We start from the raw sequence: 14,799 nt of genomic DNA, 5'->3' as shown, positions 1-14,799 counted from the left end.
AGTATAGATACACCACAATTATACTCTAAATGATTATTAGTTAAATTTCTCATTTTGTAGATCATACAATTCTGGAAGGAATAGTTAATATGTTAGACAATAGAGTCAAGATCCACAAAGATCTTGATTACCTAAATGTTGAGTCAATCTAAAAAAAATTAAATTTATTAGTAGTAAATTTAAACTCTTAAAACTTGAGTTTAAAAAAAATTAACTTCCTAAGGAGACAATAGAGAAATTTGAATGGCAGGACAGCAGTAAGAGTTGGGGATTTCAGTAAACTAAAAGTCAGTAAATATTTGGTAATGTGAAATAGTTGTCCAAAACACCACATAGAAAAGAAAGGCAGAAATAAGATAGGAACATCTATCTATCCTGCCCTGGTCAAAGCATTTTGGGAGTACTGGGTTCAGTTCAGTGTGCTATCTTTTGGGAAAGGCATTGATCAAATATTCCAAAAAGTATTCAGAAAAAAAAAAAAGGATTATGAAAGGTAACAAGTACATGCCTTATGATACTCAGCTGAAAGAACTAAGTGTTAAAAGCCCTATTAGGAAAGACAGGATAACTGTCTTCATTGTACTTGAAAGAAGGATTAGATTTGTGCTGTTTGTCCTCAGAGCACAGAACCAGAAGTAATAGTATTATAGAATCTGCAAAAAGAAAATTTAAGCATAATCTAAAGAAAAACTTAAGAGCTGATCAGTGCTGAAATGAACTGGCTCCTTACCCCTCAGTAGAGGCCTTCAAAGAAATATTGAAAACAATGCCAGAAAATCATAGAAGAGATTCTTCTTTAGGCAGAGGATAGATTAGGTGACCTCTGAGATACCCTCCAACTCTTAAAGAGTCTCCGATTCTTGGGGTAGCTAGGTGGCACAGTGGATAGGCATGAGGAGCACCTGAGTTCATATCTGACCTCAGACACATAATACTTAGCTGTGTGACCATGGGCAAGTCACTCAACTCCACTGCCTTGGAACCCCCCCCCAAAAAAAAAGTTTATGATTTTGCTGCCTGTCATATATACATTTTATCCAGTCTCATAAGTTCAAAGATAATGGTACAAAAAGGATATCTATTAAATTAAAAATATTGAATTTGCTCCTTGCTTCTCTCTGTCCTTTACTGTAGCTCTGGCCCGCTATTCTATCCAGAGTCTCCCTTCCTCCAAGTGGGCTGAACTTATTCAAAGGCTTAACACCTGACCCTGGGGTTCAGGCATCCGACATAGTTGCCACAGGTCCAAAATTTAAAAATGTTCCTCTAGTCAACAAAAACTACATTGGCTACTTTAAGTTACTATTGTGACTTCTATAGTATAATGTTATACTAAAAGTCTCCCTCTTTTAGTCCCTTTCCTGAGAGAGAGAGAGAGAGAGAGAGAGAGAGAGAGAGAGAGAGAGAGAAATGAAGACATGAATGGTAAAAAAAAACAATCTTTCCAGTGACAAACCATTAGGACATATTTACCTGTTTACTGCTTAACCCATTACTAGTCTCAGTTATTTAGGACACTCTCTTTATACCAACTTTATTTCATCCCCCAAATACAACTGTACTCATTATATTAAGGCAATCACTGTATAAGTGAACATGGTATAAACCCATTTCATATGTAAAATATCACCTAACACCAACAATTATAACTTGTCCTTCCTAACTAATCCTACCCAAAACTGTCAGTGAAAATATCATGTATGGATTAAAAGGGAAAATAATCCTTTAAATAAAAGGTGCTTTATATAGAAAAAATATATACCAGGACAAACATTTGACAAACTAACAATTTAGTTTACAAATGAAAATGTTGAAAAACTTTAAAGTTGTTTTACAAAATGTTATAATTAAAGATATTGTTGGGGCAGCCAGTGGATAGAGTACTGACTCTGAGGTTAGCAGGACCTGAATTCAAATCTAATCTCAGAAATTTACAAGCTGTGTAACCCTCAGCAAGTCACTTAACTCCAATTGCCTCAAAAAATAAAAAAGATATTGTGAACTCCTTTATGCAGGAGAACTGGAGACTGGGGGCTTCTTGGTTAAATGTATAGTCTGCTTAACAATCACCAGATATAAAATATATAAATTGCCGATTTTCATATAGGACAAATGCATAGCATTAAAATTATATTGAACAAAATTTAAATAATTTTAATTCAGAAGCTATTTCATGATCTTGTATCTGAGGCTCAAAATTTATATAAATATCAATTATACTGTTAGAATATAAAATATTCTGGTTAAGTTTTATAATTCTTTAAATTTTGAGCAAAGAGGGTTACCATATGTGCTGGTCACAATAATATGGACAATTTGATTTTTATTTCATCCTTCATGTCTGGAAAACTGAATGTTCAGAGATACCTGAACTATAGCTATGCTTACACCTACACACCAATAGAAACATACAGTAACTCCACCATCCACAAGGATGTAAAAGAATATACTTATAGAATAAATGAGTGAATTACAAAGAACAAATCACAAGAAAGTTAAAAAATATTCTGAAAACTCTAATGTATTACATAAATGTGAATTGCTATTTGTCTCAAAGAATACAATTCTGAATGGAGACTAGATCATTTAGCACAGTACCCTAGACAAAGCAAAACAATCAGGTTAGTCTTTTCTAAAAAAAAAAAAAGGTACAATAATTTGCATAAAATTATGGCCACAAAATATATAAATATGGAATATAAAGTCTCCATCTACTCTATAGTACAATGAAAAACACCATCATGCTGTGTTTTTTATTGTTGCGTTGAGTCTTTTAGTTGTGTCTCTATTTGGGGTTTTCTTGGAAGAGATACTGGAGTGTCTAGCTCGTTTTAGTGATGAGGAACTGACGTACACAGGGCTAGGTGACTTTCCCAGGGTTACATAGCTAATAAGGGTCTAAAGTCAAACTTGAACTCAGTTCCTCCTGATTCCAGGGTTGGCACTCTAATGCACTGTACCACCAAGCTGACCCTCATCATGCTACAAATAAGAAAACAAAACTTCATTTTTCTTCATGTCATGTGATTTTAAATTTTGCCAAGTTGCTCTACTGAAAATCACCTTTGTGAGGTAGATTATGCAAATATTTTAATTCACATTTTACTAAATGTGATGGAAAAGCAGAAGTCTGAGAGTAAATGAGGTCATAAGCACACTGTCTGAGGTAAGATTCAAGCCATGAATACAATCCAGGGCTCTCTTTACTTCACCAATGTCATAGTAACTTTACATTTAAAAAATATAAATTGTTGGCTTTTTTTCTTAACCAGTTTAAATGCAAGTTTAATGTTCTCTACATGTTTATATTTTCAGTTAATATACTATCAAGATTTTGTAAAATATATATATATATATCTTACCCATAGGAAAAAGCATCATTATCTCTCCATTTTGAAATTACAGAAGCTGCCAGTCCAGCCAAGATAGCAGTACTGTCGAAGAACATGTGAAAAGAATCGGAAATCAAACCTAAACTGGGAGAAACAAAAACACACACATTAAGTCAAAATTAAAATCAAATATTAAGTACCCTTACTATACTGAAAAATGTCAATCTAGTATCCATGAGGAACTTCCATTTTTGAACAGCCAACTAAGAAACATAAAAGACATCATATCACATAGAAGAAAGAATATTAAAAATAACTATATAATACTTTTAAAGATAGGTTATCAAGAAACATCTAAATGTTACTTGGGCATCAATCTCTTACAATCTGACCTCAGACATTAAAACTCTCTCTCTTTTCAACATTACCAATGACCTCCTAAATACTAATTTCAAAAGATTGCTTTCAGTCTTCATCTGACTAGGTAAACCTCTCTACAGCTGCTGATTTGATTATTCTTTCTTTCTAGGCACTTTATGAGTGGTGTCAACCATACCATATTCAGGAATTCCTAAGGCAACATAACAACTTAGTTTAAAAAAATTTAGTATCTTTTATTTTATTTTTTATTGTATTAAGTAATTTCCAATTTTTTAAAAATATTCAAGTTCAGATGTTTATTTGGGGGAATCAAACTTCACAAGAGCAAGCTAATCTCCCAAAGGGAGATAGTCTTCCATTTTAATGGTTCACTTGTACATACTATGGGCCACATGACACTCATCTGACACCTGTGCTTTGGCTCTCTGGACGGTACTAACATTAAGGTGTCCCTGGTCCTTCATCTAACTCCTCTGATCCCACCCCCTCAGTTTCCTTTGTTGACTTTATCATCCCTTATGTGTGGATGTAACTCAGAGATTTGGCCAGAGCCTGCTTCTCTCTGTATTTCTTGATGATGTCTTAAATTTTCATGAGTAGATGAATTTCTATGTAGACAACTCCCAAATCTATGGCTTTAGCCTTCGTCTTTCTTCTGAGCTCTATTTTTACATCATTCACCTATTAGGTATTTGAAGTTCAACATGACTAAGACAGAACTCATCCACCCCTCAAAAAATCCAGTCACTTTTATGGCTCCCTATTTCTGTTCAAAACACTTCTACCCCCACTGGTCCCCCAGATTCATGACCTCTAAGTCATGCCCCACTCTTTCTTCTATTCACACCTTTCATATCCAGGGGCCATTAAATCTTGCAGACTGTACCTTCACATTTTCAGTGCCTTCCACTAGTTCCATGTATGCAGTTACCACCCTATGTCAGACAAAGCCCTCATCACCTCTTACCTAAACCACCTCTCTCCTGCCTCTAGTCCCACACCCCTTCAAACCATCTTCCAGACAGATGCCAGATTATCTTTCATCATTCCCAAAGCACACCGACCCTGCAACTACCCAGATAAAGATGCTTCCTGCTGCCCCTAAGATAAAATACAGACTCCTCTGCTTGACATTTAAAGCAGTTCACATTCTGGACTCCAACCTCTTTCCAGACTGATCTGATAAAGTCAACATTATTCCTCACAAACTGCCCTTCTTGCTGTTCCTATACATGATATTCCACCTTCACTCCTTTGTATAGGTTTTCCCTTATGCCTGGGATTCTCTCTCTCTCTCTCTCTCTCTCTCTCTCTCTCTCTCTCTCTCTCTCTCTCTCTCTCTCATCTCCACAATTCTTTCAAAGCACATTTTAGTTACCACTTTCAACAAGAAGCTTTTTGTGATCCCCTCAAGTGTTAGTGCTCTTTTCCTTAAAAAAAAATCTTTTCATTGAGTCAATTTTATATACTTAACTATATTCATGTATACACTTAACTATATACATTATAGTTAAATATATATAATCATTCAAGTATATATATGTATGTATTTGTGTGTGTGTGTGTGTGTGTGTGTGTGTGTGTGTGTGTGTGTGTATTCCTTCAAGTTGAATCTAAATACTTGGCTCCTCAGCGTCAGTGCATATGCAAACACATAATAAATACATGTTGACTCAAGGAATTCAGTATCTGACTCATATTGATGATCCCTCAACCTCTCTCATCTCTTGACTCCTCAGTCTCCTTAAATCCCACAACCTATTCCTGCAGTCTACCTCAGTTCCACAAGAGGATGACCCACACTGGATCTCAGCATCATCTACGAGTGTCCTACTCCCTGACATTCCTCTCCAGGACCAGACCTTCCTATTATTCCATCTTTCCCTATGCCCCATCCCTATGATACCTTCCACCTCAAAGGGATTTCCAGTCACTTCATGTCTCTATCCACTATCAAACTAATATCTCTGCTATGACTCTACTTTTCTCCCTTTTAAATCTAGATTCTAGTGAGACAATTCAGCTTTGAACTGTCCTCTCTATTCTTGAATCTCTTGCCCCTTCTCTTACTGGCACTCATCCCTTACCAAACCTCAACTCTAGAATAGACCCATCATCTGCCTCCTCTATTCCTACTCACTGACTTCTGAATGGAACCAGGGAATGGGGAAAGTGGTGGCTGGAAGTCACACAACTGTGCCAACTGGGTACATCATTAGTTTGGGTTATTCAACTTCATCTAGGCCCTCACTGTAGTTGGATAGTATTTTTTTAATCCTTGTTAACTGATTCTCTATCTCCCTTTAGCTTTTTCAAACTTTCTCTTCTTTATTGAAATCTCACATAGCTCATTTTCCTTTCTCTCCCAACTAAGGGTCTTGCCTTTTGATTAAAAAAAAAAAACAAACTGAAGTCATTCCATTTAAGTTGCCTTTTCTTCCCTTCCCTTCATCTAAAAATTCCTTGACACTCAATCCCACTCCTCTACCCCAGTCTCTATCCCACAATGAAGTGGCCTTATCCTTGCCAAAGTCAATCTTTCTACCTGTGAACTTAAGCCCATTCTCTCCTATCATCCCCAGAAAAATGCAATATCAAACCTCCTCCTCCTCTTCCCTTTCTCTTTATGTCCTCCTGGGCACTAAATTCTTCCTTTCTGACTTCAAACCCACTCAAGCCTCTTTTACACCTAAAACATCTTCCATTGGACCATACCATATACTGCCGCCCCAGCTATTATCTAGTATCCCTCTCCCCCTTTTCTCAATTAATTCTTAGAAAAATAATTTGCACTTGCTGCCTTTTCTTCTTCTCACTCTTCAACCTCTACAATTAAGTTTTTGAACTCATCATTCAACTGAAATTGTTCTTTCTAAATTTACCTTACTCTTAATGATCTTTTTTTCAGGCTTCATCTTTCTCAATTTAAGTGCTACATATGACACTTCTGATCATCCACTCCTCCTGAATTCGCTCTTATCTGTTTTGTTTTGGTTTTTTGAGACATTACTCTTTCCTGGTCCACCTTCTAGTAATTAGTCCTTCTCTGTTTTGTTGGTGCATCATCCATATCACTCCTCCTAACTGTAGATGTTACCCAAGACTGTGTCCTAGGCCCCCTTCTCTTCTCTTCTCTTCTCTTCTCTTCTCTTCTCTTCTCTTCTCTTCTCTTCTCTTCTCTTCTCTTCTCTCTCCCTCCACTTTCTCTCTCATTAATCTCAATAGCTCTTATGGGTTTAATTACCAGTTCTATGTTGATAATTTTCACATCTATATACATAACCCCAGTCTCTCTCCTGAGCTTTGATGTTACAAAATGAACATTTCAAATTGCATGTCCTGGAGACATCACAAACTCAAATTCCAAAATACTATTTATTCTTTCCTCCCAAACCCACCATCTTCCAAACTTCCCATCATGCAGCAAAGGCACTACATTTCCCTAGGCACCCTGTTTATAATCTCAGTGTTATCAAAGACTCCTCACTCTCTCTCACCTCATATCCAATCAGTTGCCACATCTCCCATGTCTGATTCTTATCACTAGTCACACAGTCACCACCTTAATCAAATCTCTCATTACCTCTCAACTAGGATGCTGCAATGGTTGCCTAATTGTTCTATCTCAAGTCTCTTCTCAAGTCAGTTCTCAATCCAGTTCCTCCTTTACAATGCTGCTAAAATATTTTTCTCCATATAGAAAGGACTGTGTTACCCTCTTATTGTCTCTACAACATACTATAGTAAAACTCTTCATAACTTGCCTTCGGACCTACCTTTCTAAACTCTTTGTGCAATATTTCCCATGTTCTGGGATCCTACCAAATTGGTCTTCTCTGTGTTCGTCACACTCAATATCCACCCTCCCTTCAGTCCTAAGTACTTGCACTGTACTTGCTCCTCACATCCACCTCAAAAAATCCCTCTCTATTTACAAGAGACAATTTATGTGCCACTTTCCTGATGTCCCCAATTGCTAGTGCCCTTCCTTCTAAAATACCTTGAAGTTAAAATTCTATGTATTTTTCCTATTTTTTTCATATCTATTTTGTATATATGCATAAGGGTGTTCTATGAACCTTCCTATAATTTTAAGCTTTAAACTTAAATAATAATAGCTTAAAGGGCAGCTAAATGGCACAGCAACGGCCCTGGAGTCAGAAGGACCTGAGTTCAAATCCAGCCTCAGACACTTAATAATTACCTAGCTGTGGGCAAATCACTTAATCCCATTGCCTTGTAAATTAAACAAACAAATAGAATTAAAAAATAAAAAATAATAATAGCTTAAAATTTCAACTAGTTGTTTTGTCTTTTATTAATGTAAGCTCCTTGAAAGACAAGAACAGTTTTTCCCACATTGTATTTTTATAGAGCAATGTTTATATTACATGAAATGTACCTTATTAATCACATATGTATTTTTTTTACCATTAAATCCCCAGGAACAGCAACACAGAACAGGGGTGCTCTGTTTTATACTCAGTTTTCCACTCCGCTCTGGCTGCTCCATCAGGGCACAGCCCTGACCCTCCTGCAGCTGCTGGTCCTGTAGACTTCTCCCTATCCACCCTCAGGCAAGTCATCAGTGATCACACCCATCACTGCAATGATGGAAGAGAGGGAGGAGGAAACCAGCATTTATGAACTAGAGCCTGTGCAGGGTGCACACAGAGCTGAGTGCTTTTTTAAAAAAAATATTTTGTTTTCCAATTATATAAAATAGTAGTTTTTACCTATCATTTTTTGTAAGATTTTGAATTTTACAATTTTCCCCCCACCCACCCTCCCTTCCCTCCCTCCCCCACAGAAGGCAGTCTGAGAATCTTTACATTGTTCCCATGCTATACATTAATCAAAATCATGCTGAGCACTTTTGACAAATATCACCTCACTGGACCATTATGATTAGGGGCTGTCAATATCCCCATTTTACAGAAGTGGGAACTTAAGCAAACAAAACTTCAGAGCTGAGCTCAGGGTCCTACAACCAATAAATGTCTAAGACTGGATTTGCACTCACATGTTCCTGGCTCCCAGCCCAGTGCTCCATCCATTGTGCTACCTGGTGATGCCATATCCAGATGACTCTGTCCACGTAGGGTCCAGATGGAGTTGAGAGGGGTGGAGAGGAGCGAAGGGTCCCTGGGTCCCTGCTGTGCATTGTTGCTGGGTTAGGCAAAGCAAACCTTCTAGAGGAAAGGTTCACAACTCCCAAATGCCTCACTGATCCTAACACTGAACTTGAACTAAAAGGCTGCTATCTTTAAAGTCCCCCTTACAATCTTGACTTCTCCTCACTAAAGGTGTACCCCAAGGCTTTGTCCTGAGTCCTCTCTCTTCATCCTCTTTCAGTTCCCTCCTTTGGTTCCTGAGCTCAGTAGTCCCCCTGCACATGGCTCAGAGACTTCTCGATGCAGTTCCCGTCCTTTGCCTGGGTCATCAACTGCCTATCAGACATATTCAAGTAAGTGTCCCAAAGCCCATCTCAAACTCAGATTAAGTGCAATACAAAACTTATTTTCTCTTCCTCTACTAATCTATCCTTGTATCAAAATTTCCCAATTTCTGTCAAAGGACTACCATTCTTCTGGTCCATCAGGTTTAAAACTGAGGCATTATCCTCAGGTCCTCATCCTAATCTTAATCAGTGTTCAAATATGACCCTTTCCCCCTTCATAAGACTTCTTTCATTTGATCCCCTTCTTTCTACTCACACAGCCACCACCTCAGATTGGACCCTCATCAACAAAGCCTTAAAACTACTTCAACACTCTCCCAATTGGTCCCCCTAACAAATTTCTTCCCACTCCGGGGGATGGAAATGGGTATATATTTATATGGTGTATCTTACAGGCTAAACTTATCTAGAGTATCATCTCATTGGAGTCTCAGAACCCTGGGAAATGGATACTGTTATTATCGTCTGGTACGTATTCTGTGAAAAAATAGAATGATGCATAATAATATTCCTGATGGGATACCCTCAGTGACACAGCAGATAGAGGATTGGCCAAGTCACTTAACCTTCTTTCCCTCAGTTTCCTCATCTGTAAAATGACCTGGAGAAGGAAATGTCAAACCACTGCAATATCTTTGCCAAAAGAAACTATAAATGAGGTCACAAAGAATCAGACACAACTGAAATATGACTGAACAACAATGATATTCCTTTCTTCATAAATTTTAAAAGAAGCACTACACTAGCAATAATATTTGAGAAATCTAACTTGAGTCAGTTTTTTTCCTTCCCCTCCTTTCATCCCTTTGGTGCAAAGGAAGGGAAATGCAAAAGGAAAGAAAATGCAAAGGATAGGAAAAAAAAGAAGCAAAAAGTCTAAAAAAAATCAATATACAATGTAATTAGTCACAAAAAAAACTAATGTTGGCTGTATTCTAATTTAAATTGTCACAGAAAGCAAGTGCTATTTGGGGGAGGATAAATTGTGCATCTCTGAAAGTACATTAACTCATAGGCCACTAGAGTAAACAGCTGATGTTCTGCCACAGTAATTTATTAAATTCTCTAGAGTTTTGAAAATAATATATAAATTTATCTGTTTGAACCCTGGAAGTAATTCTCACTAAGAATCTAGTTATCTTACAAAAGATGATAATTGTCATGAAAAGCACATGATAAATCTAAATCAATGAAAAATCTCACATTTTGAAAATATATTTTAGTCTACTAAAAATGTATAAACAGGGATAGCCAGATGGTGCAGTGGATAGAACACCAATTCTAGAGTCAGGAGAATCTGGGTTCAAATTTGGCCTAAGACATTTAATAATTACCTAGCTATGTGACTTTGGACAAGTCACAGCCCCATTGCCTTAAAAAATTAACTTAAAACAATTCACTAATATTAATACTATACACTAACACCTTCCATATCCAAAATTATTTTCAAAGAAATGGGGGGAAAGATTTTTGGAGGGGATGTGGATTAGGATTGGCAGGATGGGGGGAAGGATGGAGTAGCAAAGATGGGGTGGAGGGAGAAACTGAGAAGGAAAACAGTAAAAATAAGATGAAGGGAAAGTCACAAATTGTCACTATTACTTTGAGTATGAGTGGGATGATTATAGTGGCTTTCTAGGTAGTGATAAAGAACTGAAAATAGCAAGAATGATCATTAATTGAGGAATGACTAAACAAGTTGAGGTGTATGATTGTGATGGAATACTATTATGTTCTAATAAATGATGAGTTCAATCATCTTAAAAAGCATGGAAAGACTTGCATGAAATAATGGAGAGAAATGAAAATCAAAAGAACATTGTGTACAGTAATAACAAAACTGTTTTAAGAACAACTTTGAGTGACTGCCTTTTGACTATTATAAATACACAACTTAAAAATAAAAAATATATCAAGATGATATTTGCATCCAGATAAAACCTGACAAATAGAAGTATATATAGAGTAATTTTACATATATTTATCTATTTGTGTTTAATGGTATCAATCTCTAGGGGGTGTATAGGGGAGAGGGAAGGAAAAAAAGGAAAAAGAAAAAAATTTACATGATAACTATTATATATGTAAAAGGAATAACAAGTTGTACATAATAGGTTTGCAGTTTAATGTGTAATCATCTTTTTCATCATACTATATCATGGAAATACTTGTTTTGTTCCATAAATTAAAAATAAATTTAATTTTGGAAAAAAAAAGATGTGTTATTCAAAATCAATTAAATCCAGCTTGATGTCTGAAACTCTACCCTTCTAACAGGACTTAAATTTTTAATTCTGTAAATTTTGATAACATTAATCAGTCAGTAACTATTATTCAATAATAAAGAGAAAAGAAGTATATGAAAAAAGACAGAAGTGTTTATTTTCCCACCATACATAATCCTTTTGAATAACTGTTATATGAAGAATTTTTAATATTTATATGATTAATAACTTTTATAGGATGCTACAATTCATTTTTTGTGTACAGATTAGATGATTTTATTTTTAGTAGTTAGGTTGAATATTTTTATGTCTCAAGAAACCAAAAGATATGCTAAATCAGGATAATTTTGGAATAAGAAATTGAAGAAAAAAGCTTAATAAGTAATTTTTGTCTTGCATTATGATCATAAAGAATACAAGTGAATAAATATGCTATATTTTAATCATTTAATTAAATTGTAAAATTAATAACTAACAAAATAAAAATACTAAAATCAGGATAATTTTGGAATAGTAAATTGAAGAAAATGTTAAATAAGTAATTTTATATTTAATAATATACTTTCATAAAGAATATTATTGTCATTCATAAGCAGGTCTTTTATAGGCTTGTTTCATTTTTCTTTTTTGCTATATTACATACATGATCATGGTAAAGGTAGTCATCTTTGAATGAAATCTTTATTTCAAGATTAAGCAAGTTGAACTGATAAAATAACATAATTAAATAATTTTATTTAGAATGGCTTTTTTCAACATATGTGAAAAACAATACTGCAATAGACATTTTTTATTTTTGTTTTTTTGCAAGGTAATGGGGTTAAAGTGACTTGTCCAAGGTCATACAGCTAGGTAATTATTAAGTGTCTGAGGCCAAATTTGAACTCAGGTCCTCCTGACTCCAGGGCTGGTGCTCTATCCATTATGCCACCTAGCCACTCCAATAGACATCAATTTTTTTAAAATGCTGTTAGATTATTATATCCCCTACTAAAATGCGACATGATATTGTACATTTATATTATTAGTCTTCAATAACAATATGATCTAACACTGTTTTCATAGAATGAATTAGTGTTAAAAAAAGAAAAGTATATTTATAGGGGAAGACATAAGATAAAACAAAGATTAATTATTTATTAACCAAGTTACTGGTGGTGATTATAGAAAAGATGATTAGATGTCTCACTGACACCTTAAACTTACTATGAGACTATGGAGGGTATAACCACGCTCCCAGTCACCCACACTTGGAACTATAATGACTCTCTCTCATTTCTCAACCTCAGTCCACGGTCAAGTCCTATCATTCCTACTTCTGAAACATTTCTCCTAAACACTCCCTTCTCCCTTCTAATACTGCTATGACCCTGGTACAGGCCATGATCATCTCATACCTGGACTACTGCACAAATTGGACTGTAGAGTATTGAAGTATTCTGATTTACATATGTCAACATATTGAACACAGTAGATAGCTCCTGAGCTGATTTTTTTTAATATTCATCAGTAACCACTAAAACACCATTTCATTAAACACAAGCTGAGACAAATAAATTCACTCTTTCCCCTTCTCAAATTTTTAGAAGGCACCTCCTCCCAACTTCAGAATTGGTCAGTAGTTTTCCACATGCATCCTCCTCATTCTGATATCAGAATAGGTTATATCGCTTTTAAAAGACTCCAGAAATCCCTAAAATGAAATGGCCAGACATCCTGGTATACCTGGGACGCATCAAACTTTTGGCAACTTATGTCTCAAGGGTATGTGTCTAAGAAATAGCTATAGCCAAAGTCTTCATGTTCTCTGTGAAAACCTACAACCAGTAAGGTACCTCTTCCTAAATCAGGTTAGTGATTCCTAGGAATCAGGTCCAAAGCCCTAAGATAAATGTACAAGAATCTGAAAGGCAATGTGAATCTGAAAATATTAAAAATATTCTTTATCATGATGATTCCACAATACTATTGAATCAGTTTGTGCCACATAACAGTCCCTAGCAATACGGTACACATGAAATGTTCAAAAATATTATTGAGAATCTTTTATACTACATCTGTGTGCTGTTATACTAAAAAATAAGCATGAAAACATTTGCTCTTTTATCCTGAGCAACGTTAAGCATTCCTTTTGCAACACACTCCTTTTTTCTTCATTTTGTTACAATTTATAAATACAGCATCTAAAAAATGTTTTGTGTAAAGATATAAAAACAAAATAAATTCCTATATGGTGTAGCAATATGAATATATTTTTAAAAGCTTGGACTTAACATGACAATACTAATTTTGAAGGTGACTACATGAAAAATATAATCATTTATTATACTGTCTGACATCATCTCTGAATCAGATATTTTTACTTAACTGTTTTTCTTTGTCAGAAAGGAGGGTAGGAAAAAAACATGGAAAAAATGTAAGAAACAGGTAGGGAAAGAGGAAGAAAGGTAACAAAAAAGGAGAAGGGAAGGAAGGAAAGATGAAAAAAGGAGGAAGGAAGGGAGGGAAGGAGGAAGATCCTTCATACAAAACAAAAACGGCATTGTATGTTTCCAAATTGGTGATGATACAAGACAGTTTCACCAATCAGTATGATACCATAGATTGGGGATTACTCAAACATGGTTGAGTAAACTTGTAAATCACCCTCTCCTGGTTTTCTACTTAAAAGCAACTTTAAAATCCTTTCCCTTGGAATTCAGGGAAGCCTGAAAGAATTTGCAAGAACTGATGCTGAGAAAGATGAGCAGAGTCAGAAGAACACTGTACACCCTAACAGAAACATGAGGGTGATGATCAACCTTAATGGCCTTGCTCATTCCATCAGTGCAACAATCAGGCACAATTTGGGGGTATCTGCAATGAAGAATACCATTTGTATCCAGAGAAATGATTGTGGAGTTTAAACAAATACCAAAGACTATTACTTTTTTTTTTTAGGTTTTTGCAAGGCAAGTGGGGTCAAGTGGCTTCCCAGCCACACAGCTAAATAATTATTAAGTGTCTGAGGAAAATCTTTGCAGCAAGTTTCTCTGAAAAGTTTCCTTTCTAAGGTAATTAAGGAACTAAGTCAAATTTATAAAAATAAGCACCATTCTGAAATGTCCCAATTGATAAATGGTCAAAAAATACGAATAGACAGTTTCAGAAGAAATCCAAGCTATCAATAGCCATATAAATACTCTAAATCACTAACAATTAAAAAAATGTACATTTGAAACACCACAATTATTAGACTGGCAAAGTTAGCAAAAAAGGGAAATGATGAATGCTAGAAGGAATGTGGGAAAACAGGAACATTAATATATTGTTGGTGGAACTATGAACTGGTCCAGCCATGCTGGAAAGCAATTTGGAACTATGCCTCACAAAAATGATTAAACTGTGCAACCCTTTGGCC

At 35.5% G+C, this 14,799-nt stretch overlaps 1 protein-coding gene across 3 annotated transcripts in view; it reads right to left on the bottom strand.

Moving 5' to 3' along the window:
* SLC30A7 (solute carrier family 30 member 7) overlaps nucleotides 1–14,799 on the bottom strand; it is an 87,386-nt gene that overhangs the window by 62,000 nt on the left and 10,587 nt on the right. For 2 of the 3 annotated variants that reach the window (XR_012468640.1, XM_074188284.1), the window contains exon 3: nucleotides 3,363–3,476. Coding sequence is in view for 2 of the 3 variants with exons in the window: in XM_074188284.1 (XP_074044385.1) it covers nucleotides 3,363–3,476 (114 nt within the window). In the remaining variant the exon portion in view is untranslated. Of the gene's footprint in view, nucleotides 1–3,362; nucleotides 3,477–8,736; nucleotides 11,514–14,799 lie in introns of those variants that run through there. The other variant, XM_074188285.1, reaches the window with a different exon arrangement.

The sequence above is a fragment of the Macrotis lagotis genome, chromosome 5, assembly GCF_037893015.1.
Source record: "Macrotis lagotis isolate mMagLag1 chromosome 5, bilby.v1.9.chrom.fasta, whole genome shotgun sequence".
NCBI lineage: Eukaryota > Metazoa > Chordata > Mammalia > Peramelemorphia > Peramelidae > Macrotis > Macrotis lagotis.
The sequence above is the reverse complement of the archived record's forward strand: the minus strand, read 5'-3'. Positions and strand labels throughout refer to the sequence as shown.